The sequence below is a fragment of the Panthera tigris genome, chromosome B3 (genome assembly GCF_018350195.1).
Source record: "Panthera tigris isolate Pti1 chromosome B3, P.tigris_Pti1_mat1.1, whole genome shotgun sequence".
NCBI classification, from domain to species: Eukaryota; Metazoa; Chordata; class Mammalia; order Carnivora; family Felidae; genus Panthera; species Panthera tigris.
In genome coordinates, this window is record NC_056665.1 from 109,815,677 (window position 1) to 109,841,485 (window position 25,809).

At 42.2% G+C, this 25,809-nt stretch overlaps 1 protein-coding gene and 1 long non-coding RNA gene across 4 annotated transcripts in view; one reads left to right on the forward strand and one right to left on the reverse strand.

The window, feature by feature from the left end:
* Window positions 1-25,809, forward strand: part of SYNE2 (spectrin repeat containing nuclear envelope protein 2) — a 283,558-nt gene that overhangs the window by 157,630 nt on the left and 100,119 nt on the right. For all 3 annotated transcript variants that reach the window (XM_042989863.1, XM_042989864.1, XM_042989865.1), the window contains 9 exons: window positions 868-1,053; window positions 5,595-5,717; window positions 7,664-7,846; window positions 10,474-10,605; window positions 14,576-14,773; window positions 15,375-15,446; window positions 16,677-16,787; window positions 20,286-20,402; window positions 24,029-24,259. In XM_042989863.1, the coding sequence (XP_042845797.1) occupies window positions 868-1,053; window positions 5,595-5,717; window positions 7,664-7,846; window positions 10,474-10,605; window positions 14,576-14,773; window positions 15,375-15,446; window positions 16,677-16,787; window positions 20,286-20,402; window positions 24,029-24,259 (1,353 nt within the window). The remainder of the gene's footprint in view (window positions 1-867; window positions 1,054-5,594; window positions 5,718-7,663; window positions 7,847-10,473; window positions 10,606-14,575; window positions 14,774-15,374; window positions 15,447-16,676; window positions 16,788-20,285; window positions 20,403-24,028; window positions 24,260-25,809) is intronic.
* LOC122239629 lies at window positions 13,144-24,119 on the reverse strand. Its single transcript, XR_006218909.1, has 3 exons — window positions 23,728-24,119; window positions 20,235-20,292; window positions 13,144-13,356 (listed from the first exon to the last, which is right to left on the reverse strand). It is a non-coding gene; the product is annotated as an uncharacterized LOC122239629 (long non-coding RNA).

A 25,809-nucleotide genomic window follows, 5' to 3' on the forward strand; every position in this document is an offset into this window, starting at 1 on the left:
GCGAGGACATCGACACCAGGACTGACAAGCCACAGGATTGCCTCTTCATTCCCAATCCTCACTTCGTGTACCTCTTTCTCTCGAATTCACATTCCCAAAGTTACAAGTCCAGCCAATTAGAGAGAGCCTGAATGGCTTTCTTGGCCCGGATTTCAGATGACAGAGGGATGGACCGCAGGTCAGGTGTTCCTGGTTCTTTTACTGATGGCTGGAGGAGCAGGGTTGCATGGTATATAATAGCTGCTGGGAGCCCACCAAAATGGGGTAGACACTCCAAAGTCACCCAATGCTGTTTACAATATAGTGTTTACTATTTTATTATGATTAAAGTGGGGTTTTTTTTGAGAGCAAGAGTGTGAGCAGGAGAAGGGCAGAGGGAGAGAGAGAGGGGTGGGGCAGAGAGAGACGAGAGAGAGAGAGAGAGAGAGGCGAGAGAGAGAGAGAGAGAGAGAGAGAGAGAGAGAGAGAATATCTCAAGCAGGCTCCATGCCCAGTGTGGAGCCTGATCTCACAACCTTGAGATCATGACCTGAGCCCAAATCAAGAGTCCGATGCTTAACTGACTGAACCACCCCCAATGTCTTATTATGAAATGAAATGAATAGGAGTTTGAAATGCTGAGGCAGTTTTAAAATTCTCGGATTTAAAATTTTCTTACTAAGGTGCAATTGACACACATTATAAGAGTTTCAGATGTGCAGTGAAATGATTTGATATTTGCATGTATTGCAAAATGATCACCACAGTAAGTCTAGTTAATATGCCACACTATATACAGTTAGAAAATTTTCTCCAATTTCAATATTAATCAACCTCTTTTAGTATCTTGATGTTCTCTCTCTTTTTTCCTTGTTTTCCATTGTGCAGATGGCTTTGGAAGATTCGGAACAGAAACACAATCTTTTACATTCAGTGTTCATGGATCTAGAAGACTTGTCAATAATTTTTGAAACTGATGATTTAGCACAATCTGTACAAGAGTTAAGTCGTCAAGTGGCAGATTTACAACAAAAAATCATGGAGAGCCTTCCACAGATTCAACGGATGGCTGATGTAAGTTGACACTACAAAGATGTGATTTCTTATTTTTAATTTATATTTCATTTAGTAAATTAGAGTTATACCACTAATAAACTCTTAACTATATGAAGACATACTGATCTGGTACATATTTCACTTATGCTCTTATTTCTTGAATTGTATTTTACTTTAATTTTTTTAACTTTATTTATTTTGAGAGAGAGAGAGAGTGTGAGTGGGGCAGGGGCAGAGAAAGAGGGAGACAGAGAATCTCAAGCAGGCTCCACGCTGTCAGCACAGAGCCCGACTTAGGGCTTGAATTCACCAACAGTGAGATCAGGACCTGAGCCAAAACCAAGAGTTGGATGCTTAACTCACTGAGCCACCCAGGGGCCCCAATTTTACTTTAATTTGCAACTTTTATTTTGTAGTGCATATCCCCATTTTTGGTCCAGAAGTGGTCTATTTAAAGGAAAGTATCCTCATCAAATAAGCTCACCGTTTTCTCTTTGTCAGAGAGACGATAATAGTTGATATAAACACACAAATTAGCAAAGAGGGACTTGAACAGATAACCTCCCAAGTCTTCATTGACCAATAACAAATATTTGCTGAGGGGCTGCTGTATGGCAGCCACCAGATTTTGAAATAATTTTATTTATTTCAGCTTGAAACATGTGAGGCATTTATTTAAGGATCAAGTCATATAGCAAAGGCAGGTACAATTAATTATTTACTTTTTGTTTCTGTTACATTGCCTATGCCACACTTGTGTAACTTCAGGATAATGATTGCTAAACATTCTTGGTTATTGAAGCTTATTCCAAGGTTTTTAAATGCTTCTATAACTTTTGATCGAAATTACCCTAAGAGATAGGGTTTATTTTCGTATACCCTTTTCAATATAAGATGCAAAAAATAATTTCAATATAATTTAACTTTTCTTTGTAACTTGAAGATATCACTAGGAAGTTGCTGTATTCATTACTTCATTTGCTTGTAAAGTTACGCTTATCTGATATTAAATGGCTCCAGACTGCTTTAATTTGAAACCTTCAGTCTATTTCGTTTTTACTTTTTAAGTTCTATTTATTTTTTGAGAGAGCGAGAGAGTGCATGTAGGTGCGTGCACCCAAGCAGGGGAGGGGCAGAGAGAGAGGGAGACAGACAATCCCTAACAGGCTCCTGGCTATCAACGCAGAGCCCATCGAGGAGGCTCGAACTCATAAATCATGAGATCGTGACCTGAGCTGAAATCAAGAGTTGGACCAACTGAACCACTGAGGTGCCCCTGAAACCCTCAGTCTATTCCCGTGTAGTTTCCTATCCCCTTCATTATGAGCTGTACCTTTTGGTTGTTACAGTGTGTCTGTATTTAGCTCTCTTTAAGTAAAGGTCTAAAAGGCCTTCTTACAGTGCAAGTGGATTTCAATATGTAGAGTTTGTAGCACGTACTCATGCATTTATGGTTTTGTATCACGTGTTCTTCCATATGTAGGTTTATTACACATGCTGCAGCCTTTTCACTGTTCTATGTTGTTGGCCAAGTCCTAGAGGTTGACACTGATGAGAGAATAACCACCAGACAAATGATCTGTGACTCTGCATGACAATAGTTCATTAGGGGATTGGCAAGAAAATCCTGTCAATTTTTCCAGCTTCTTTTGTGTTGGTTTTCCAAGGGTGACTTTGTCATTTTACTTGAAGTGGTAGAAATTTTTAAATTGTAGACCCACTTGTATTCAAGTGTTTAAACACATTCCAAAGATAAATCTAAAGAGTTCATAGATATTGAGAATTAAAAATTGAAGGGGCGCCTGGGTGGCTCAGCCGGTTGAGTGACTGACCGACTTCGGTTCAGGTCATGATCTCCATGGTTTGTGAGTTCGAGCCCCACGTCGGGCTCTGTGCTGACAGCTCAGAGCCTAGAGCCTGCTTCAGATTCTGTGTCTCCCTCTCTCTCTGCCCCTCCCCGACTCATGCTCTGTCTCAGAAATAAATAAACATTAAAAAAAAAAAATTTTTTTTTAATTGATTCATGGGTGCCTGGCTGGCTCAGTCAGAAATGTGTGCAACTCTTGATTTTGGGGTCATGAGTTTGAGCCCCACATTGACCATAGAGATTACTAAAAAAATAAACTTAATAAAATTTATTCAAATGCATAATACTTTTGTTCTCATAGTTTAAGAAATTGAAAGTTGGCCTTATGAGGAGTTTTAACTCAGCAAGGTATAAGCAGTGCTTTGTAGTGTGGTATGCTAATAAAGGAATGACTTTTTTATTGAAAGCAGTTAACATCTACATACACTTTGTTAGGCTTTTTTTTTTTTTAATTCTAATACAGTTAACATATAGTGTTATATTAGTTTCAGGTGTACAATATAGTGATTCAACAGTTCTGTACATTCCTCAGTGCTCATCACAATAAGTATACTCTAAATCTCTATCACATATTTCACCTATCCCTCTGCCCACCTTTTCTCTGGTAACCATCAGTTTGTTCTCTATACTTAAGAGGCTGTTTCTTGGTTTGTCTCTTTTTTTCCTTGTTCATTTGTTTTGTACCATACCTTGTTCATATGGTATTTTCTTTCTCTGACTGGCTGATTTCACTTGGCATTGTGTGATCCATCCATGTGGTTGCAAATGGCAAGTGTTCATTCTTTTTAATGGTTGAGTAATACTCCATTGTATATATACCACATCTTCTTTATGCATTCATCTATCCATGGGCACTTGGGTTGTTTCCATAATTTGGCTATTGTAAATAATGCTCCAATAAATATAGGAGTGCTATATCTTTTAAATTAGTGTTTTTGTAGGGGCGCCTGGGTGGCTCAGTCGGTTAAGCGTCCGACTTCGGCTCAGGTCATGATCTCACAGTCTGTGGGTTTGAGCCCCGCATCGGGCTGTGTGCTGATGGCTCAGAGCCTGGAGCCTGTTTCAGATTCTGTGTCTCCCTCTTTCTCTGACCCTCCCTGTTCATGCTCTCTCTCTCTCTGTCTCAAAAATAAATAAATGTTAAAAAAAATTTTTTTTTTAATTAGTGTTTTTGTATTTGTTACTGGTAATGGAATTACAGGATCATATGGTAATTCTATTTTTAATTTTTTGAGGAACCTCTACTGTTTTCCACAGTGGCTGCACCAGTTTGCATTCCCACCGGTTTGCACAAGGATTCTTTTCTCTCCACAGCTTCACCAACACTTGTTGTTTCTTGTGTTTTTTATTTCGGCCGTTCTGACAGGTGTGAGGTGACATCTCTTTGTGGTTTTGATTTGTATTTCCCTGATGATGAGTGATGTTGAGCATCTTTTCATGTGTCTGTTGGCCATCTGGATGTCTTGTTTGGAGAAATGGCTGTTCACATCTTCTGCCCATTTTTATTTTAAATATTTTTTTTAATTTATAATAAATTATTTTTTAAGAGAGTGAGAGCGTGTGTGCATGCTCATGTGCACGCACACACCCCCCCCCCATACACACACACGGTGGGGGGGGGTGCAGAGAGTGGAGGGGCAAGAGGATCCCAAGCAGGTTCAGAGCTGACAGTGGGAGCTCAAACTCATGAACCATAGGATCAGGACCTGAGCCAAAATCAAGAGTTGCTGCTTAACGAGCTCAGCCACCCAGGCACCACCCCTGCCCATTTTTAAATTGGATTATTTGTTTTTGTGTGTGTTGAGTTGTCATTTTGGGTACTAATCTTGTATTGGATATGTCATTTGCAAGTATCTTCTCCCATTCAATAGGTTGTCTTTTAGTTTTGTTGATTGTTTCTTTTGCTATGCAGAAGCTTTTTATTTTGACATAGAGGCAATCGTTTATTTTTGCTTTTGTTTCCCTTGCCTTAGGAGTCATATCTAGAAAGATATTGTAAAGGCTGATGCCAAAGTGGTTACTGCCTGTGTTCTCGTCTAGGACTTTTATGGTTTCGGGTCTCATATTTAGGTCTTTAATGTATTTTGAATTTATTTTTGTGTATGGTGTAAGAAAGTGTGATTCAGTTTCAGGGCGCCTGAGTGGCTCAGCCGATTAAGCGTCCAACTCTTGATTCTTGATTTTGGCCCAGATCATCATTTCATGGTTTGGGAGATCGAGCCGCACATTGGCTGCACGTACAGCATGGATTCTGCTTAGGATTCTCTCCCCTCCTCCTTCTCCTCTTCTGCCTCTCCCTTGCTGTTCTCACTCTCTTTCTAAAAGAAAAAAAAAAGAAAAAAAAAGAAAGTGGTCCAGTTTCATTCTTTGCATGTCCAGTATCTTCAGCATCATTTGTTGAAGATACACTTGGTTATGTTTTTTATTTTTATTTTTAGTTTTTAGTTTTATTTGTTTAAGTAATCTCTACACCCCATGTGGGGCTCAAACTCACAACCCTGAGATCAAGAGTTGCGTGCTCTTCCAGCTGAAACAGCCAGGTGCCTCTCACTTGGTTAATTTTTAAGAGGTGTACGTGGCAAACATTTTTGCCTAAATTGGAGAACAGAATACATGGCAATAAATTGAGTTTTATAGGTTATTAACATACAATATATACTACATGAATGTTTTCTTGTTCCTGAAATTCTAGGATGTGGTTGCTATTGAAACTGAAGTAAAATCAATGGACAAAAAGGTTTCAAAAATCAAAGCTATCCTCTTATCCAAAGAAATATTTGATTTTTCGCCTGAAGAACATCTTAAGCATGGGGAGGTAAGTATGCATGGATCATTATTAGAAATGTTCTCTCATAATACTTATTATGTTTATGCTTTAAACATGTTTATTATTTTTTTTAAGTTTTATTTATTCTTGAGAGAGAGAGAGAGAGAAAGAGAATAATGAGCATGAGTGGGAAAGGGGCAGAGTGAGAGAGGGACACAGGATTTGTGCTGTCAGCACAGAGCCTGACACGGGGCTTGAACTCATGAGCCGTGACATCATGACCCAAGCCGAAGTCGGATGCTTAACCGACTGAGCCACCCAGGTGCCCCTATTATTTATTATGTTTTAAAATATATAATAATGTGATCTGACTAAAAAGTACTTAATCCTGCCAGAGTAATAGCAAAATAAAGTTGAAGACTAGATATGAATGACACATATCATGTTTTAAATCATACAGTACTATCTGTATAAAAATAACTTCTATTGGTTATTTTTTCCTGAATTTCTTCTGAAAACTTCAAAGTTTGGAAGTTTTACCATCAAGTCAAATCCCGGTGTTTAATAGTTCAAGGGTTTCAGCCTCGAAGTCAGGAGAACTGGGTTTTAGACCCAACTACACTGCTTACAGGCTGTGTGACTTTCAGCAATTAGTTAACATTTCTGGAATTCTCCTACTGCGCGTTGGTATTGTGGCGAGGGTACTTGGATGATTACAGTGGATACAGAGCCTCTAGCATAGGACCCGGGGCATATTAAACAGCACACAGACACGGATTTCCTCTCAGCCTAGCAGTCAGCAGCGTGTGCTTGGGAATCAGGCAGGCCTGGCTTCAACTCCCAGCCCTACCTCTTATAGCCTGACCTCCCCGGGGTCTTCTAACTTCTGTGAACCCAGCTTCCTTATTGTGAAATGGCGGTTCTGATACCTACCTCCCGGGGTTGTTGTGACGATTAAAGAAAGTGATAGATAGGAAGTTCTTAGTAAAGGGAATAATCTCTTCGCATTTATAGATTATGTAAGTCCGGGTTTTTACGGAACCGATGGCTTTGAAGCAAAATATAATTATACTTTTGGGACTTAGGGAATTTGGCAGGATAATTCAATAAGCACCTTTTGAGGGCCTGCACTGTAGGAAGCCCCATGCTACGTGCAATTGCTATGAAAGTGAGTAAGAGGCAGAAAGAGGCAGAAACTGCCCTTGCACAGCTCACTGCCTGGTGGCACAAAGCAAAGCAACAGTTCTTCAGAGAGTCAGGGAGGGAGAGAAGGAAGGCAAGGGTGGTCCAAACACAGAACTTGGTGCTGCGGGTTTACTCTTGCCCCAGGCATTCTTTCCAGAGACCTTTCACTATCGGGGCACAAGTGATCTAAGAGTTGTTTTCAGTCTGAGCCAAGGAAATGCTTTTTTTTTTTTTTAACATTTATTTATTTTTGATACAGAGAGAGACAGAGCATGAATGGGGGAGGGGCAGAGAGAGGGAGACACAGAATCTGAAACAGGCTCCAGGCTCTGAGCTGTCAGCACAGAGCCCGACGCGGGGCTCAAACTCACGGATGGCGAGATCATGACCTGAGCTGAAGTCGGCCGCTTAACCGACTGAGCCACCCAGGCGCCCCCCAAGGAAATGCTTTAAAAATCACAATTTAGGGGCGTCTAGGTGGTTCATTTGGTTAAGCATCAGACTCTTGATTTCGACTCAGGCCATGATCCCACGGTCTGTGGGTTCGAGCCCCGCATCAGGCTCTGCACTGACAGTGCGGAGCCTGCTTGTGATTCTCTCTCTTCTTCTCTCTCTGCCCCCATCCCAGCTTGTTCTCTCTCTCTCTCTCTCTCTCTAAAAAATAAAACAATAAAATAAAAATAAAAAACTTAAAAAAAAAATCAAAACTATAGATTAAAGACTAAATCATACAGTATTTTAATTTTGAACAGATTCAGCAGTGGCCATTTCTTTTCATTTACGTACCATGCTTCTCTGATATAATTAAGGTCATACTTGAAAACATACGTCCCATGAAGAAAACCATTGCTGAAATAGTGTCTTACCAAGTAGAACTGAGGTTGCCCCAGACAGGAATGAAGCCCCTCCCTGTGTTTCAGCGGACGAATCAGCTTTTACAAGATATAAAATTGTTGGAAAATGTGACTCAGGAACAAAATGAGTTATTAAAGGTGAGCAGTGTGTGATAATAGCCAACTTTATTGGCTGAAAATGTTCAGCAAAAGCTGTTTTCTTTTCAGTTTTAATGGTTGGGTTGGTGAGATTCCCGTGACCACAAGATGCTGCCTCTGTTGATTCTTTTTGGTCTCTTCTGGTATTATTATCCAGGATGTGACATTGGATAAAGGAGAGTGTCTTACTGCTTAAATGAGGCTAAGGTGATTTCCCCAGTTCTTATTCTTCTTTAGTTGAAGGCATTAAAGCATAACTATGATCGGTTTAATTCTGCCCTGCAGTTATTGAAAACACACGTGGGTAAATGCTGTGGAGAAAGGTTTAAACCTGAGCAGTGTATTTGCAAACCTCGTGAGACCCTTATAGTAACCAGCATTATAGTAATCTCTTTATACTCTTGGTCACTTTCCCATTAATCATCTTATTTTCTATTCAAACATGGGATACAGATAGAAGGGGCACTTTGCCACCTTTATTTTTATATATAAGGAGACAGGAGTCGGAAGCTTATTAGATCACTTGCTGAAGGACCACCGAGTTAACTCGTGTCCAGATTCATTTGTGTACAAACAGGTCAAAAATCTGTGTTTCTAGACTCCTGGTATCATTCGTTCTTCATATCAAGGTCTCTTCCTTTTAAATGATGACATCTTTCAGCATCTCCCCAGAGGGTTAATTCTTATGTTTTGACTGATCTCCAGGCTCAAGTCAGGAGTCGTTATTAGATAGAAATTACATTTTTCTTTGATTTGCATTTCTAAGTTAACAACCACTTTCACAAGAAGAGAAAGTTGCTGAAACAGCCTTAAATCCCACAGACTTTTCAACTCTGTTGGCAGATCCCACACCCTCCCCCCCCCACCTGCTTTTCCTGATTAGATAGGTTGGGGTAGGAGAAAAGGTTATTTTCCCTCCTTCCCGACCACCACCTGATTGTAGGGAGAAAGCTGCTGTCTCTTTCTCCCTCTTCAATTTCATTGCCATTTAGCTGGCTACTTTGTGTTCTCCTAAGATTGGAGAATACTGTAATCTCTGGTTTGAGTCTTAGCTCATAAAATCTCTCTGTCCTGGCTCATCAGCTGATGTCTAGCACCCACAGGGAGAAAAAAGATCTGGCACTCTGTGTACTCCTTTTTAATATTGTAAAGAGAAGAAAACAGAAAGAAATAGACAGTTTGATCTATTATTTTTAAGCTTTTTTTGTGCTTTATTGGTTTCCTGGTCAGGAAAAGAAAATAACAGTTGTAACTATGCTTTTAAGGGGTTTCTTCACAGGATGAGAAGGGGAAAATAGAAGAGGAAATTATATTTTGTGCCAAGTAAGGTATCAGACTGTGCTGCTAAAATTTTCCATGTTATTGTGCTCGTGGAAATCAAGTGTCATCTCATATATTTCAAAATTAAGTAAGACACTGGTAATGAAAATCATTAGAATCTGGTACATTTCTTTCAAGTCCTACTTTGGATATTTTAAGTGCCCTCACCGTGGAAAACAAGACAAGTTATTGGGGGGGTGGGGTGGGTAATAGGATGTAGCTCATTATCGAGGGTGGGGTAACAGGTGTGTGCAGCGAACGTAGTTATTTATTTCCAGCTCACAGCCAAAATTATGGTTAAATATTAAAGAAAATACAAAGAAAATTTTCAGAAAGGTTTTTTTAATGTTTATTTTTGAGAGACAGAGAGAGACAGAATGTGAGCGGGGGAGGGGCAGAGAGATGGGGAGACCCAGAATCCAAAGCAGGCTCCACGCTCCGAGCTGTCAGCACAGAGCCCGACGCGTGGTCGAACTCTTGAGCTGTGAGATCACGACCTGAGCTGAAGTCAGCCACCCGATCTACTGAGCCACCCAGGTGCCCTACAAGGAAGAATTTTGTGTTGGCCCGAAACTTTGCAGTTTTTAAAAGGCATTTGCTTCATTGTGTAGCATACCAAGAAAACATCTATACTTTATCTTTCCGTCATACTTTGATCATACAATTTAGTACACAAATAGGTGTGAGCTTCACTACTTCCTTAACACTAGATTCAGTGTATTGTTCTGGTTAATTTTGCCTTTTCCTGCAAACTCAGACTGCTCTTGAACCCTGTACCTCTTACTCATAAAATGTACATCACAGATCCCCAAGGGATACCAGGTGAGGATATGACGGGAATGGGAAAATTCATCATCTTTCAAATCAGATGCCCTTTCCACTCTGAATCAGTAATATCACCCTTCTAGTATAGAAAGCATCACATGGAGTGTGCATTAAAATAGCATGTTATGACATAGCAGTAATTTCATAGAACTTGGCACCTGGATGTTAACATGCCATAAAAAATGCTTCCCAGAATAAGCCCACTAGACTGGAAATACTAAGAGCAAAGGTGTGTCTTATTATGCTTGTACTCCAAGCACTGCCCAAGGTGTCCTGGCATCTAGTAGAGCAAGAAAGTCAGGTGCCAGCTTTACAAACATTCCTCTCTGTATTTAGGCTACCATTTTCTATTGCAATCTATATGGGTTTGTATTTGCTGTCATTAATTGAAACTTGTGGTGGGGTTGGACATTGGAAGTAACCCATTAATCTAGTCCTTAGGTTATGACAAGGATTCTTCTTTTGGGGGGGTTATTTTATAGATAGTCATAAAACAGACTAATGAATGCAACGAGGAAATAGAAAATTTGAAGCAGATCTTAAATAATTATTCAGCCGAGTTCTCCCATGAACATATATCACCAGACCAAACTGCCAACCTGCCACAGGTACAGGTATGTTTCTTTAATTTATTTGCCCTGCTGTTCCTTCAGTAATCACTTACTAAGCCATTGGTGTCTAGAAGGCTTTGTGATGGTCCGGTGTATTTCCTACTTCTCTCTTCCAGTTGAAGGTATATTATGTATGTATTGACTTTATACGTTCCTATTTCATAAAATAGGTGCATTGGGGTCTGCATTTGCTCTGCTACTGAACAAGCTGATGGAACACAGGAAATTTGGGCAACCTGACTTTACGTCTAGCTTTCTGAGATAGGGGGCAGGCAGTGTGGGCAGGCTGGGCTTCACAGGTAAAGACCCTGACCACTGTTGTAATGAAGAGTTTCATACACTAACTAACATTTCCATGTGTCACAATTAACAGTATCCTGTGGGGCCCAGTTACGGTGGTGTGTATGTTAACCCTCTATTGCTAGAGATTTTTTTTTTCAGTCTTTGTTTTCGAATTAGTGCTTCTACAAAAAATATCCTGATTGTATGCCAAGGATTGTAAAGAGCTGCTTCTATCCTACCATCAGGTTGGTTTGGGCAGGCGATCGCTATGGTATTCAAAGCCAGTTGCAACACTTGCTAGCTGTGAGACCTAAGGCAAGTGACTTACGGAGGGGTCCAAGGTGACTCACACACCTATTAGGTGTTGGACTCAGTAAGGCGGACTCAACAGTAAAGACTCAGTATTGTAAATATGTCCGATTTCCCATTACGTTAAAAAATTTTAAGGCCCCAATGAGCTTTTGTTTCTATGAATCATCTCTACTGAGATAGAAAGAAATGAAAACTCAGAAATGTAAGAATAATTTAGTGTATTTTAAAATGACAATAACAAACCTAGTACATACTGATAGAAATAACGTATCTTTTATGGAAGAAATCACATTTTCCAAAAGAAAACGTAGTGAGAAGAGTGACGTTGTTTTACATTTTTGCAAATCTCTGAAATGTCTGCCTTCGTACAAGACAGCTAGATTCTCATCGCTTCTACATTCCATCTGTTGAGGTATGTAGTTTAGTTTGAAGTGTGTAAAAACAGTCCAACCTCTCAACAACACGTACTCGAAAAGAAAGGAATGTTTTCATAACCCTTCTGAATAATTGTGAACATTCTTTGAAACTACACTAAGCTCCAACAAGTAGAAGTTACTCACAGGTTTGCTGCTAAATGGAATCCCAAGTCCTGTCAATGAACTTTTCATACTCTTATATTAAGATCCTTTGGTCTCTTTGTACTTTGAATGGCTCTCCCAACCATGCATGGCTTTATGACGTCATGCTTGATCATTAGAAAAATACCGTTTTGGGGGCGCGTGGGTGGCTCAGTCAGTTAAGCGGCCGACTTCGGCTCAGGTCACGATCTCGCGGTCTGTGAGTTCGAGCCCCGCATCAGGCTCTGTGCTGACAGCGCAGAGCCTGGAGCCTGTTTCGGATTCTGTGTCTCCCTCTCTCTGACCCTCCCCTGTTCATGCTCTGTCTCTCCCGGTCTCAAAAATAAATAAAACGTTAAAAAAAAAAAAATTTTTTTAAAAAAGAAAAATACCGTTTTGCTAGTTACATAGATACTCCAAATATGTCCACATTTCAGTAGTCAGTGTTAAAAATTCACATTTATTAATATTAACATTTATCTCTTCAGAAAAATCTGTTAGTATTTATATATATGTATAGCTTAGTAGCTGTTTTTTTCCAAGTAAAAATAGCGTTGTATGAAAATGTAGTTCAGCTCAAAACGTAAATAATCACACAGAGCTTTTTCTCAGCCATCATACTTGGGCACACAGGGAAAGAGCTTTATGCGTGCTTTCTGTTGTGTCCCACAGAATATTAGAAATGCATGTTCTTTCTCTAGGGTATTCTTTTTAAAAAAAAAAAAATTTTTTTTAACGTTTATTTATTTTTGAGACAGAGAGAGACAGAGCATGAATGGGGGAGGGTCAGAGAGAGGGAGACACAGAATCCGAAACAGGCTCCAGGCTCTGAGCTGTCAGCACAGAGCGCGACACGGGGCTCGAACTCACGGACTGCGAGATCGTGACCTGAGCCGAAGTCAGCTGCTCAACCGACTGAGCCACCCAGGCACCCCATCTCTAGGGTATTCTTAAGTGAACTGGCTTTTTCTTTTTTTTTTACAGTTAAGCACATGAGAGTGAATAATCTAGTAACTCATATAGTTGATGTCCCTGCCTTGATTTGTATAAAATGTCAGTGGTTGTACCCACCACTGCTTTTGTCGTAGCATATAGTGAAAAATGTCAACAGAGTGAAAAGGGCAAATCACGTTTTACTATTATTTTGAAAATGACCTTGACCTCATAGAATGTGAACCCCCAGCAGTCTGCAGATGCCACTTTGAGAATGGCTGCTCTGTGCCCTACTGTGCATCCATAATTGTGGTATGCAGACTGTTCTTTTTTTTTTTTCACTTAGGGTTCTTCCAATGGCTACAGTATTATGTCTGCTGGGAGGCATTATACCTCTGAAGTTTAGTGTTTATTGAAAATGGACACACGCACACAGCACTGCCAACTCCTTTTTAATTCAGTTATCGTTTCCCAAAGCAATCACAAGAAATTTGACTTCAGACAGACGAGGGTTATTGGTGTCCAAATGTAGGCAGGAGCAGGAGACCGTGGAGGTGGGATGTCAGGAAGTCCAGGTCTGTGCTCTGTCACTGGCGAGCTGCAGCCCTGGAAAAATCACCTCTCTGGACTTCAGAACCCTCACTTATACTTGGAGACATAGTAAATTTCTCTGTAAAAAAAAAAAAAAAAAAGTAATGATTCTATGAATGTGTGTAGGATGGATGGATCGATAGATGGAAAGAAAGAAGGAAGGAGGAAACAAATGAACAGGAGTTTAAGGACTGTATTAGGAACAGAACTCCAATACGGGAAGCTTTGCTGATAAGGAGCAGGTTGTCTTCTGATGCAGCGTTCGCTGCAAGGCTCATGCAGAGATGGAATGATGCCTTTCAGGGGTGCTAGAGAGGAGGATGCTAGATCAGACACCTGCTCTCTCCTCCAAATCTACGATTCTGATATTCTATATTTGTCTTAGATGGACAAACTACTTCTACCCACATATAAGACATTTTATTCCCACACATCAATCAGACAAGAAATTTTAAAAGCTTTTTTTGTTTATTCATTTTTGAGAGAGAGAGAGAGAGAGCACATATGCGAGAGCAGGGAAGGGACAGAGAGAGGTGGGGGACAGAGGATCCGAAGCAGGCTCTGTACTGACAGCAGAGAGCCCCGTGTGGGGCTCAAACTCACAAACCGCGAGATCATGACCTGAGCCGAAGTCAGACGCTTAGCCGACTGAGCCAGGCAAGGGGCCCCCAATCATACAAATTTTTAAAGTCACTTTATAAAGCTTGAAATCATCTATCCATCATTCCCATGGTAAGTGACACTTCACACTACCTTTATTTGCTTGTTTATTCCCATTTGGTAGGAAACTTTGTGAGGAAAAAGTAAACGAATTCGGTAATACGAAAGAACGCTTCGGAAGCAATGACGGAAGCCTGAGATTTCTCACCCTGTTTTCTCTCAGTGGTTCCTGAATGTTAGTCTGCTTACAGATCTCCTGAGAAGCTTCCCAGGCCCTGAGCCTGTGAATTTGGGTAGTCAGTCCTGTTGCCACTAGATCGGTGACTGCATATGCCAGGCCCCCCACGAAGCTTGTTACAAATCTCTGAGCCTTGGCTTGACCCTCCTCCCAGAGAATTGATAGACCAAGTGTCAGGTGAGCCTAAGTCATCCTATAAGTGAGCTCATAAGTGCTCACCAGGTCACTTGGAAACGCTGCCAGGATGGGGAGGACCTGTGCCAAGGCAGACACTCGCTCCTGGTGCTGCCTGCCAAACAGCATAGGAAACTCGTCCTGCCTTCTACCGAACGACACAGCTCCCGGGGGCATGCACAGGCCTCAGACCGCCCAATGCAATGCAAACTCTCTCTCCGCACAGGGAGAAATTGAAGGTATGGAACAGCAGATTCTGAGTTTGAACCAGAAGAAAGAGGACCTGTTGGTGGACCTGAAGGCTGCCATACTAAACCTTCACCAGCATTTACAGCGAGACCAGCAGGAATTGGAACAAGAAATGCCATCAACCGGAACCTCAGAAGAGGAAGGAGTGGCTGAGAGGGAGGGCTCTGAGTGGAAGGTGGGTAAGACTTTAGGCTAATGCTGGTCCCGCTTTTTCACGAGAGTATTAAATTGGGGTTATTTTTCCAGCTGAAAAACCTGTGGCATCTATGTCGATGGCCTACAGGAATTTTTTAAAGTGGAGATACTGTGCCTGAGATTGCTCGCTAGGGAATATAAACCCTTGGGGTGTGTCTGTTCTGGACTCAACCCGGAATTTTTATGCCTGAGTTACTGAAGGAGGTGTGTATGAAATTCCACGGGCAGGTGGGTGGGAGTCACCCGTGAAGTGTCTTTGTCCTCACCAATCAGCCCAGTGCAAACTCAGAAATGGATCCAACACCACTCTAAGCCCCCTGAGTCCACACCAGGGGATCACGTTCTCAAGTGATGGATGAGGGGCCAGAGAGGGCAATGCAGGTGAAAATGATCAAAGATTTGACCGAGTCATGATATGTGGCGGGATTAGCTGAAAGTTGCCTCACCCGGAGGCTGCTTGGGTGGGTGGGCATCTTGAATCAAGCGAGTGAAAAATTAGCTGCATAAAAGCCCAGCCAGGCCAGGATCCTGATGATGTTGAACTGCAACCTGGCTGCAAGTATTTGTGCTGTGCCTTTCAGTTGAACAAAAGTTCCATGTCTTTCCTGCCGGCGCTCAAGGAAGAGGCGGAAGAGAGCTCCCTGAAGAGTGAAGTAAGGAACCTGATTTTCTCATCAAGTTTCGTTAGAACCGAAATCTCTAAAAGAAGGTCAATGGGAAGAGCTTACAATGAATAGGAACACAAGGATTTTTAAATTGAATGCCGATGTTTTATAAGGGTGATTGAAGCTGTTCTCTTACATTATTAACGTTAAGTGCATCTGAATCTACTTCATGCCTGAGTGGGATAAATGTAAACCACACACACTTGTTGGCATATGGGAGAAAATGAAGTTCTCGGTCATATCCTGACTTCCGAGTACATTCTCTGAAATTTTGAGAGTGTGTTGTCTGGTGGGCGCTTCTAGTGTGCTCTTTAGAACTTTATTCTTCCAGGTTTCTTTTTTCGTCTGAGACAGCATTGCCAAGGATATGAAGAGTTGCGTTAGCAACTTAACGCTTCTACTGATCCTTCCCGCTTCATTAGAGCTGATTGAATGAGACAATTTACAATTGTCTTACCTGGTATCAATTTCCATTTCATACCCTAAAGACAAAAGTTATAGTGGCTCTTGTGCCGAAGAGAAGAAAATTGCACCAATTTATCGTCTCTCTATCTCACGTGTAATCGCTAGACGCTTTCTGTGCTCATTTTATGGATTGTTAAATAGCTCCATTGTCACACAGAACCACCTGCTTTCCTAAAGACGAGGCCACTGGAACCGAGTAGATAGGGCAAGGGAGAGTACAGGCTTACTGCAGCTCAGTCCATCAGACAACTTTGTAATCTGATTGTGTCCCCCCACGGCAGAGGCAATTATGAGAACCGAGGAGGCTCCGGGGCGAGAGGAGAGTGGAGGCAGCATGGTTCTAATTTAAGACCTGCGTTTGCCTCTGAGCTGATCTATTTACCATAACCATTGTCTGTCTCTGACAGTAGCAAGAATACACGTTTATCAGGCTGTTATTTTAAAGATGGCGTTTAAGGTTACATTTACCAAAGCAGATTAAATTCCTAAAGCACGGTTTTAAAGATCCTTTTTTGAGTGCTGTGAGCTGCCTTCCAACTTTTCAGAGTATTTTTTAGGCTTCGGGAAGAGCAAGCCCATTTGGACCCCTACGATTTAGTTAGCCAGAGAAGGAGATGACAAATGGAGGGAGAGGGGGAATTAAGGGCTACAGTCGTACTGCCTGGTGAACTGAGTTTTGTGTGAGAGAGGAGTAGGATGCTCTTAGGTTGGTAGGAAATTACTTCTTTGCTAATCAGTTGGTTACTGTGTTAGAATGGAGAGAAGACGGCAGAGCGATCTTCCGGATCTTGGTCTTTACTCTGCAAGCACGACCAGGACATGGAGGAAGACAGAGCATCCTCATCCTCTGGAACGATCATTCAGGTAGTTTTGAGTAGAATACACTCCGTGGTTGGGAGCTGGCAGGGATAGTAAGGGAAGTAAGTCCGAAGAATTTCTTGTTTGAAACATTGTTTAGGGAGGGAAGCTGTCCGGGCTGAATTTTTTTAAGTTTCTCACCTTTATGTCTTCACAAATTCAAAAACAGCCAAGTACTTGCTTATTATTTGCAGTTCTATTGGGTGCTTGGTGATAACAGGAGAGTATTTTCTGAGCACTCCATATGTGAGAATTGAGACTAACACAACAGATAACTCAAAGGAGCCCCCCTTCAAAAGGTTCACTGTAGTGTTTCAAAGCATCTAACACGCCTCTCTTTTGGAAGTCATTGTGGCGAGGGGTCTCCCCATAATCCTCTTTTTGAACAGAGTAGTGCATAATGCGTATTCATGTCTGTTTTGCTCTATGACCTTCTAAATCTTCTCCAACCTCTCAAACTAGAGGGCAAATGCCCTCAACCTAGAAAATCATCAGAAATTAATGTGAAAGCGATGTTTTCCCCTTGTGCCTGAAACATCCCAGCATCATTATGATCCATAATGCCTCCTGTTCCCATCTCCTGTCCAGGGCTACCCTCTGCCCTAGCCCCCAGGCCACTTGTTTCGTGACACCTCCACACAGGGTTCTGCCTAGACCTGTAGCTCCAGTCTCTGCCTCTTGACTGGTTCCTTCCCTCTCAGTCTGAGAAGTATTCGGTCTCCCCCTCCCCAGGAGGTAGACTTCCTCCTCATCCACAAAGGCCATCTCAACTTTGACTTCCTCCAAGAAACCTCTGCTGTCTCCCTTCATTCTGACAGCATGCTGAACCTCACCTATGACTTACCACATTTTTATGCGTACACCTGACACGGTTTGGTGAATGGCAACAACGTCATGTTTTACGTGTTTCTGTCCTGTACGGGGCTCAGCTTGGTACTTCAATGCATTGACTTTCTTGATCCTGCTTCCGGGTCAGTCAATTACTGTGTTGCTTCTCATTCACCTCTCAAAATCTTGGGGCGCCTGGGTGGCGCAGTCGGTTAAGCGTCCGACTTCAGCCAGGTCACGATCTCGCGGTCCGTGAGTTCGAGCCCCGCGTCAGGCTCTGGGCTAATGGCTCGGAGCCTGGAGCCTGTTTCCGATTCTGTGTCTCCCTCTCTCTCTGCCCCTCCCCCGTTCATGCTCTGTCTCTCTCTGTCCCAAAAATAAATTAAAAACGTTGAAAAAAAAAATTAAAAAAAAAAAAAAAAATCTTTACTTGGCCTCCTCACCTTTGGCCCCTTTTGTAATCAAGTTTTTGCCCCTGGCTCTATTCAAACTGCCATTGACCTTCTGGAACATCAGTTCAGTGCCCCTTTGTTTGTCCTCATCTTTATTGATCTCTCCAGCATTAGTCCCTAGCAACATCTCTTCCTGAAATGAGGGACCCTTTGACTTTCTTAATTCTGCACTTTCTTGTCTCACCTACCTGCAGCCCCTCCCCCATCCCTTTCACTTGCCCCATCCAGGTGATGTAGCAGTGTTCTGTTCTCTTCCTTCTCGTTTCCCTCAGGGCAGTTTTATCTCCTCCCACAGGTTTGGTCGTCCCTCTGCCCGTCCCTCTGCCGTGATCCCATCAAATCTCTTGTCTTGACCTTTCCTTTAATTCTGTTTTACATTTCTACCTTCCTGATAGATTTCTCTTTTTGCATGTCTTTTCTTTCATCTCAAACCCATTTTATCAAGTTTCCTTCAAAACTAGTTCCTCCTAATTTTTCGACGTCTGTTTATAGCACCACTGTTCCCTCAGAGTCTAAGACGAACTTCAGAGTCCTCTTAGATACCTCACTTTCATATCTAAACAGTGGCCAGGTGATGTCCATTCAATCTTTACATTCTTCTCCTCCCATGATTTTGCCATCATCCTATTCCAGGCAATTGTGACTTCTGCCCTGGACTTTTGTTGGAGTAGCCTTCTATTTGGGTTTACCGCCTCTAGTTATTTTTCCTAAAATAAAATATACATCTTCTACAATAGTCACTGATGACTTTTCCTAAAAACTATTACTGCTATGCTGAAATCTTTCATGGATTCTGATTATCTACTAAAATGCATTCTTCTTAGCCTGGCATCCCAGATTCTTCATGATCCTGTCCTCCCTTTCCAATTTATCTAAGCTTTCCCTTTAGTTCTTGGTTGTTACCTTTCTAATAGCAGCGATCGTTTTCACTACAAGAAGCCAAAAAGTAATGTTTTGTTAGGAACTGCTAGATGCTTTATATATGTCATCTTGCTTGGTAATCACATGCATGAGTGAGGTAGGTTATATTCCCACTTTAAAGATAAAGTAAAGGCTCAGAGTTCCAGTTGTCTTGTCTAAGATCATGCAACTTGTAAGTAGAACGAGCAAGATTGGTCGATTAGAACAGCCACACCTTTCCCACCACGTGATGTTAATTATTTGTGTATATATCCTATTTTCCCATTGTTTAACCTTGGTTAACCTAATAAATGGGAGTGCTGGATCAGAGTATATATCCATTTAAAATATAACCCATATTCTTAAACTGCCCTCTAGAAAGACTGTATCAATTTTATTCCTGCCAGGAGTACATAGAAATGCCTCTTTCTTGACCTCAAGCTGATATTGGATATTTTCAACTTTAGCCAAACTTCTCCAGTGGTCTAAATTACATTTATATTCTAAGAATGTTGACTATCTAAGTGTTTATTGACTTTTGTATTCTTCTTTTATGAACTGCTTGTTCATGCCATTTGACTTTTTTCTCTACAAAAGGGTTGATGTTTTCCTTACTGACTTATAAGAGTAACTAATATATTAAGGATATTAACACATTGTAAGCTGTTATCCAGTTTGTTGTTTTATTTTTAACTTCAGTTATGATGCTTTTTGTGGTAATACTATTATTTTATTTCTTAGGCTGCTAATACCAGGAGTGTTTCCTTTTATTTTCATGCTTTCAAAGTCCTTCCCCACTCCTAGATTAGAAAAGATTCACTCTTTTTTTTTTTTCAAGAATTCTTAGAGTATAACTTTTACATTTAAATTTAGATACAATTAGAATCCATTATTAGAAGTAAGACAAAGATTCAGTTATTTTTTTTGTGAAATACCTGACTAGTTCCCAAATTTAGTAAATTGATCTTTTCCCCTATTATTTGAAATGCCTTTACCATATAATTTCATTTAATTTTAGTTCTCATGTTAATCCACTTAAATACAGAATTCTGTAGATTTCCTTATATGCTCATTTGCTAGAGAGCTTTGGAAAATTTAAGTCTTTCAAATAAAGACAAACTTGAGGAAGTTGGGTTTTTTTGTTTTTTTTTGTTTTGGTTTTTTGGTTTTTTTCCTAACGAATAAACTTTTCTCTACATGTGCTTGACTTTTCTGGACGTTTCTGCAACCATGCGAGAATGTAAAATGAGCTAGCGCAGGAAAAGTAACTCACCTGGCAGCAAGGGCAGGAAATTTTCTGGACCTCTGGTTCTTTTCTTTCCAGGAGGCTACTGAGAAAATAAGCACATGTGAGAATGCTATGGCACAAGTTCTTGCGCCAGACTCCGTAAACGCTGAGCAAGGCCCAGAATTTTCCCTGAGTCCCAACCAAACAGAAGAGGTAAGTCCCTGTTGGTAACAAGCAAACTACTCAGGCACCTGGACGAGCACCCAGGGATGACCAGCTTTCTGTGTTCTGCAATATTTGGTGTATCAAGCCAAGAGTTCTTTGTGAACTTTAACATTTTCACGTGTGCCGTGAAGCTGGAGAACTGGAAGTTTTGCCATCGATGTTGACATCGAAAGTAAGCACGGCACAGAGCGATGAATCATTTACCGCTTGCTACCTATTTGTCAGGATGAACAAGCCTTTCCACTAACAACTATTTCTTTCTTCTGTAGACATAACTGATGAGGGCCCCGGAGGTGGAGGGGAGCTAATATTGATTAACTGCCTATCCCATAAGAAGCATTTAGGCTTGCTGCTTATTCCTCAGATTAAATACGGTAGATTAGTAGCTACCGTAAGTTTACAAATGAGGGAATCAAAATTTAAAGAGTGGAGGTACAGCTGGTGAATGGAGGAGTGAGGAGTCAAACCTAGGCTATTCCCAACTGCCTTCCTAATTCAAACGTTTAGTACTGAAAGACGTGAAACCCGGGTAGGTTTGGCCTCAGAATACACTGCTACCACGCCATCCCGGCGGCGTGGCTAGTGTTCGTGCAGGTGCACTTGGGTATTGCACTTGAGCCAGGCAATCCTGCCTTTCAGAACAAGTGTTTGTGTGTGTGTGTTGTGGTGCTCGCGGGGGCGGGGGGGCGGGGGGGACCTATGGGCATTTGTAGAATTGACTGTAAAATATTAAGGGGTAAATTTAAAGGGTTGGTATTTTGGCATGACATACAGCCACCGCCAGAAAATTCACCTGCATTTTAACGGAATCCTGTTGCTGCGGAAACCAAGCAGTAGGACATTCACGAACTGAGAGGCAAATTAGATTCGAGAGCATTGGCAAGGTCACGAGAAGAATGTGGACTTGGAGACCCCAAGGCATAATGCAAATCAGGGATTGAATCCTGCTTCTGCTTACTTGTTGGGTGACCACAGGCAATCTGAATCACCTCTCTGTGCCTCAATTTCCTCATCTGTGCACTGGAAATAATGAAGGCTTGTGGTGGGCGATAATGAGAGGATCTGTGTATCACACTTAGCATGGGGGTCTGGCCCTAGAGCCCAAAAGAGAGTTAGGTCGTTTAATTTACAATTACGCGGTAGAAATGCCATGATTCTCTTTAACAAGAAATGGTGGTAATACTTTTTAGCCCCTCAAGATGTGCAGTCATAAAATACCCACTTAAATCATTTCTGCTTTTAGAATTTGGGGCTATCATTTAGAGAAGATATTCAGCAGGGGTGTGATTGTGGAAAAAACTGTAGACTCTAGGCTAAAAGATAACAGAGCCTTGTGACCTCAGGCGAACAACTTATGTCTGGGCCTGAGCTTCTGAGAAGCAATGTGGTGAAAAGGGAGGTGTGTGAATTGCTTAAGCGGTAAACGAACTTGGGTTTCTTTGACTATGAAAAGAGGTGGATGAACTGGTTACTGGCAGGTTTCCCAGGCCACCTTTAGCTATTGCGGTTTCTATGGTTGCAAATGTTCTTTTTTTTCTCCCATTCACCTTTGGATTCTTTTCGGTTTTAAATAACTAGCAAATAAAACCCAGATTAGTGATCCAGCTTCCTTGTTTTCTGATTAATTCAGTGAGTGAAAAAGCAAAGAAATTCAATATTGCCATTAAAAAATGTGTGTGGTATACGATTAGGTGCTCCGATCATGTTTTTGAATAAATAAAGAAGGTGGATGGATGGTAAATCTGTTATTACAGACTAATTAATTAATATTACTGATTGTTACCTCAGGTGACAAAAAAAAAAAAAAAAAAGAGGATCCTAAAAGCTTTGCCACTAAATTATAGCAATACCTGAAAACTAGAAAACAATCAGATGACTAGCAATTGGGTGTCTGGCCGTACAATCACACAAGTGTTGCTTTTTAAAAGAAATCAATTAAAGGGCACCTGGGTGGCTCAGTGGGTTAAGCGTCAGGTCATGATCTCACGGTTCGTGAGTTCAAGCCCCGCGTGGGGCCCCACGTGGGGCCCCTCGTGGGGCTGCGCACTGACAGCATGGAGCCCACTTGGGATTCTCTGTCTGTCTGTCTGTCTCTCTCTCTCTCTCGTTGTCCCTCCCCTGCTTGCTCTCTCTCAAAATAAATAAACATTTAAAAAAACCAGAATTCAAAAAGAAAATTGAAGCCAGCTGAATCCAAGCGTAGACCCGACTCTGCCGAGAATCACAGGGCAAGGGAAGACCTCCTTAAGAAGGGGATTCTTGAAAAAAAAAATACTGATGAAGGCAAGGGAGAAAGTGCGTTTTGGCAGAAAAGAGCAACCATATGTGAAGTTAATGGTCAAGGGGAACTTCTGCTAAGCCAGCTTTCCTGATACTCCCCATGTGTGTGAAAAAGGAATATTTTCACACCCTGCATGTTTTTGTTACCACCTGCCTATTTTGTTTACTTCTGTTGTACTGAAAGCTCTCTGTTTAAATAAAATTCTACAGACAGTGGGAAATGTGCATTTGAGTTGAAGGAGGGTATACACTTGTGAACAATCCCCATTAGAAATTTGCGGCCAGAATTGTGCCTTATTAGATGCTAATGTTAGCAGAGTCTTATATAGAAAACTTCGTATTTCAGCATAATCGTAATTGATAAAATATTTATTGAGATCAATAATTTTTAGTGCAAAACACCGATCCTTATTCCTAGAGGCATTTCTCTAGAACGGTCGATAGAATCTTCCAATATTCTGGAAAAGGATGTTGGAAGCAAATATGTCTCTGTATCAGATCATCTTTTACTTCCAAATTGAAAATATCTAATATATTATTAATAGAATGCCTGGACTTGGTATCTGGAAGACATTTTTCTTTTGGACTGATAAGCAACCCAGGTATTTTCAGTGTAAACAGAACATGTCCTACATCATGCTTTTACTAGAAGCATCTAGTCCTTAATAATATTTGAGTATCTAGATAGTGAAAATTTGTTTCAGGTATTCTCTCTGAAGGATAGGAGGAAAATGTCCAGATTACCCCACCGAAGCTCTTTATTTGACTCAAGCTACTTTTAATAGGGAGAAATTTAGATGAGTAGTAGCATGTATGTTGGGGGGGGGGGGAAGCGCTAAAATATTTCTAACCTACTCTAACGTAACCTTGTATCCCAGCCCGTGTGTCAAGAGCCCTTTTTTTTGTTAGATCAGAGCTCACAGCAATGTAAGCATTGCTTAATCATGTGTCACACAAATTCGAACGCTGGCCAATTCGCTGAAAAGTTTCAGACACACACACCCACATGCACACCCTCTCCCCTCACACTCACCTGTCTCCTGGGGCCCACTTGCTGTTTAATGAACTGCGAGCCCATTTGCGTCCTCCGTGCCTGGGAACACTACCTGTGTACATGCAGATCAGCTCCTTGGAAACCTGGGGCACCGGGTCACGTGATTGTTGCCATGAACGTGGAGGTGCATTTCTCTTTTCTCTTTCTTATTTCTTCTGCCCTTATTTGTTTTCTTTTAACTGGGGAAATGCTGGAAGTTCACAGGTTCTTGCGAGTTCAGCTCTGAAAACTTTGGACTCCGTGGCTTTTCACTGCTGGATTATCCTTGGGTTTATCTTAGGGCGCCACACGACCTCTCAAGGCCGCAGCTCTGGGCTTTTCTGACGAGCACGGGGACTTTGAGGCCACGGTGGAGAAACCCGGGCTCAAGCCTGCAGACATCCTCCATGCTTGCAAGACCCAGGTGGCCGAGCTGGAGCTGTGGCTGCACCAAGCCAACGTGGCATTCGAGCCGGAAACATTAAACGCGGACATGCAGCAGTTGGTGGAACAGCAGCTGGTAGGGTGCCAGGTAAGGCCGATGGGCCGGAGTTGGTGGCCTGCCTCTTCACCAATCACCTGCCAAGAATGGGTGAATTTCCTTTAAAGCAGCAGTGTGTCTCTTCCTGTTACTCTGCCCCCTGTGTTTGTCTTGGCCTCAACTTTTTGTCCTCTGGGTAATTCTTTGAGGAGGTTTACGTAATCGGGGCATTTGGAGAGACGATCGTGGTAAGAGCTCTAGAATCTAGAGTCCAGGTCCAGCCCCCACTCACGTTAACTGTGAACTTGAGGATATTGGCTTTTCACCTCGTTTTTCTCATGGGGTAGGTTGTCTCCTAGGACTTTGACAGGGTTAAAGGAGATAAGGTACAAGAACCAGTGTCTAGTGTATCAAGTATATAAAAAGTGCTCGATAAATGCTGTTACTTATTTTCATAATAAGTTCTTTGAATTTTCATTCATCTGAAATGAAACCGAATATCGTTATTTGCAAGATTGCACGTACAGTGTAAAAGGGCTTTGCTGCATTTTACTGTGAATGCTCCTACTCTTTCTTAGGGCTGGGGCGTGGGGAAGAGACAGGTATATAAACTTGCCTTTAGTCACTTTGAGTAGTGCTGCTGACTCAGCCCGAAGGTTGGGATCCCTGTATCCCTCCAGAGAGAAGCCAGAAGGATGACATCACGGCAGCATAATGGAGTGTCACGATGGCTGAGGTGTCTTCTCCAAGGGTGCAGAGACCAGCTTTGGCCCGATGTCTGATTGGCTCACGTGTCTGCCATAGCAGACGCCAGGAATGAAGACTTCCTCCGAGAGTACCCCATCACACTGGCCCGGCCACAGGGAGCTCCTCCCACTGGAGCCCGTTTTGGGGTCGGAGGGAGCCCAACCTTGTTCGTCCTTTCTCCACTCAGGCCCATAGTCTTACAATATCCAGCGCCTGCCTCATGTGGGGGACCCAGGTGGGCAGGCTGACCTCCTTCCCCAGGCAGCTCCCCACCTCTGACCCCAAAAGTCAGCTCTTGATGGGATGGGTTCACTTAAATACTAGCACCACTGCTTGGCCTGGATGACGAGGCACGGGGGAGTCTGGAAAAGGTGCTACCGCACCGGGCAGCATTGTGCTGAATTGAACCTTGAGGTGTTGGAGACGTTGAGTCCCAGCCACTTCAGCCATCTGGGATCGATAAACCAATTGGGTAGACCCTATGCGGATTCCTAGGTCACCGGAGAGAATCCCTTCCCACGGCCACTTGTAGAGAGTTCAAGTATGTGGGGGCTGCTCAAGGGAAGGACACAACCACAAGATGGCAGCAGCACACAGCAAACTTTATTTGGGCAACATTTGGGCAGGATCTTAAGGGATGGGAAAGTCCCTCTCTTCAGGCGCCCTTTTAGAGGCTGTGGCTTGGAATGGCGGTGGGACCCCGACCTGGAAGGGGAGGAGGGCAAAGGAACACTCAGGGGAGCAAGGAATCCAGAGGGGCTCGTGTATCTAGGTGACGTCAGAGAGTTCCAGGGGGCAAGAGAGGCTACGGTCTTCTAGAGCCCCAGGGTTTGTCTTAACCATGGCAGGCAGAT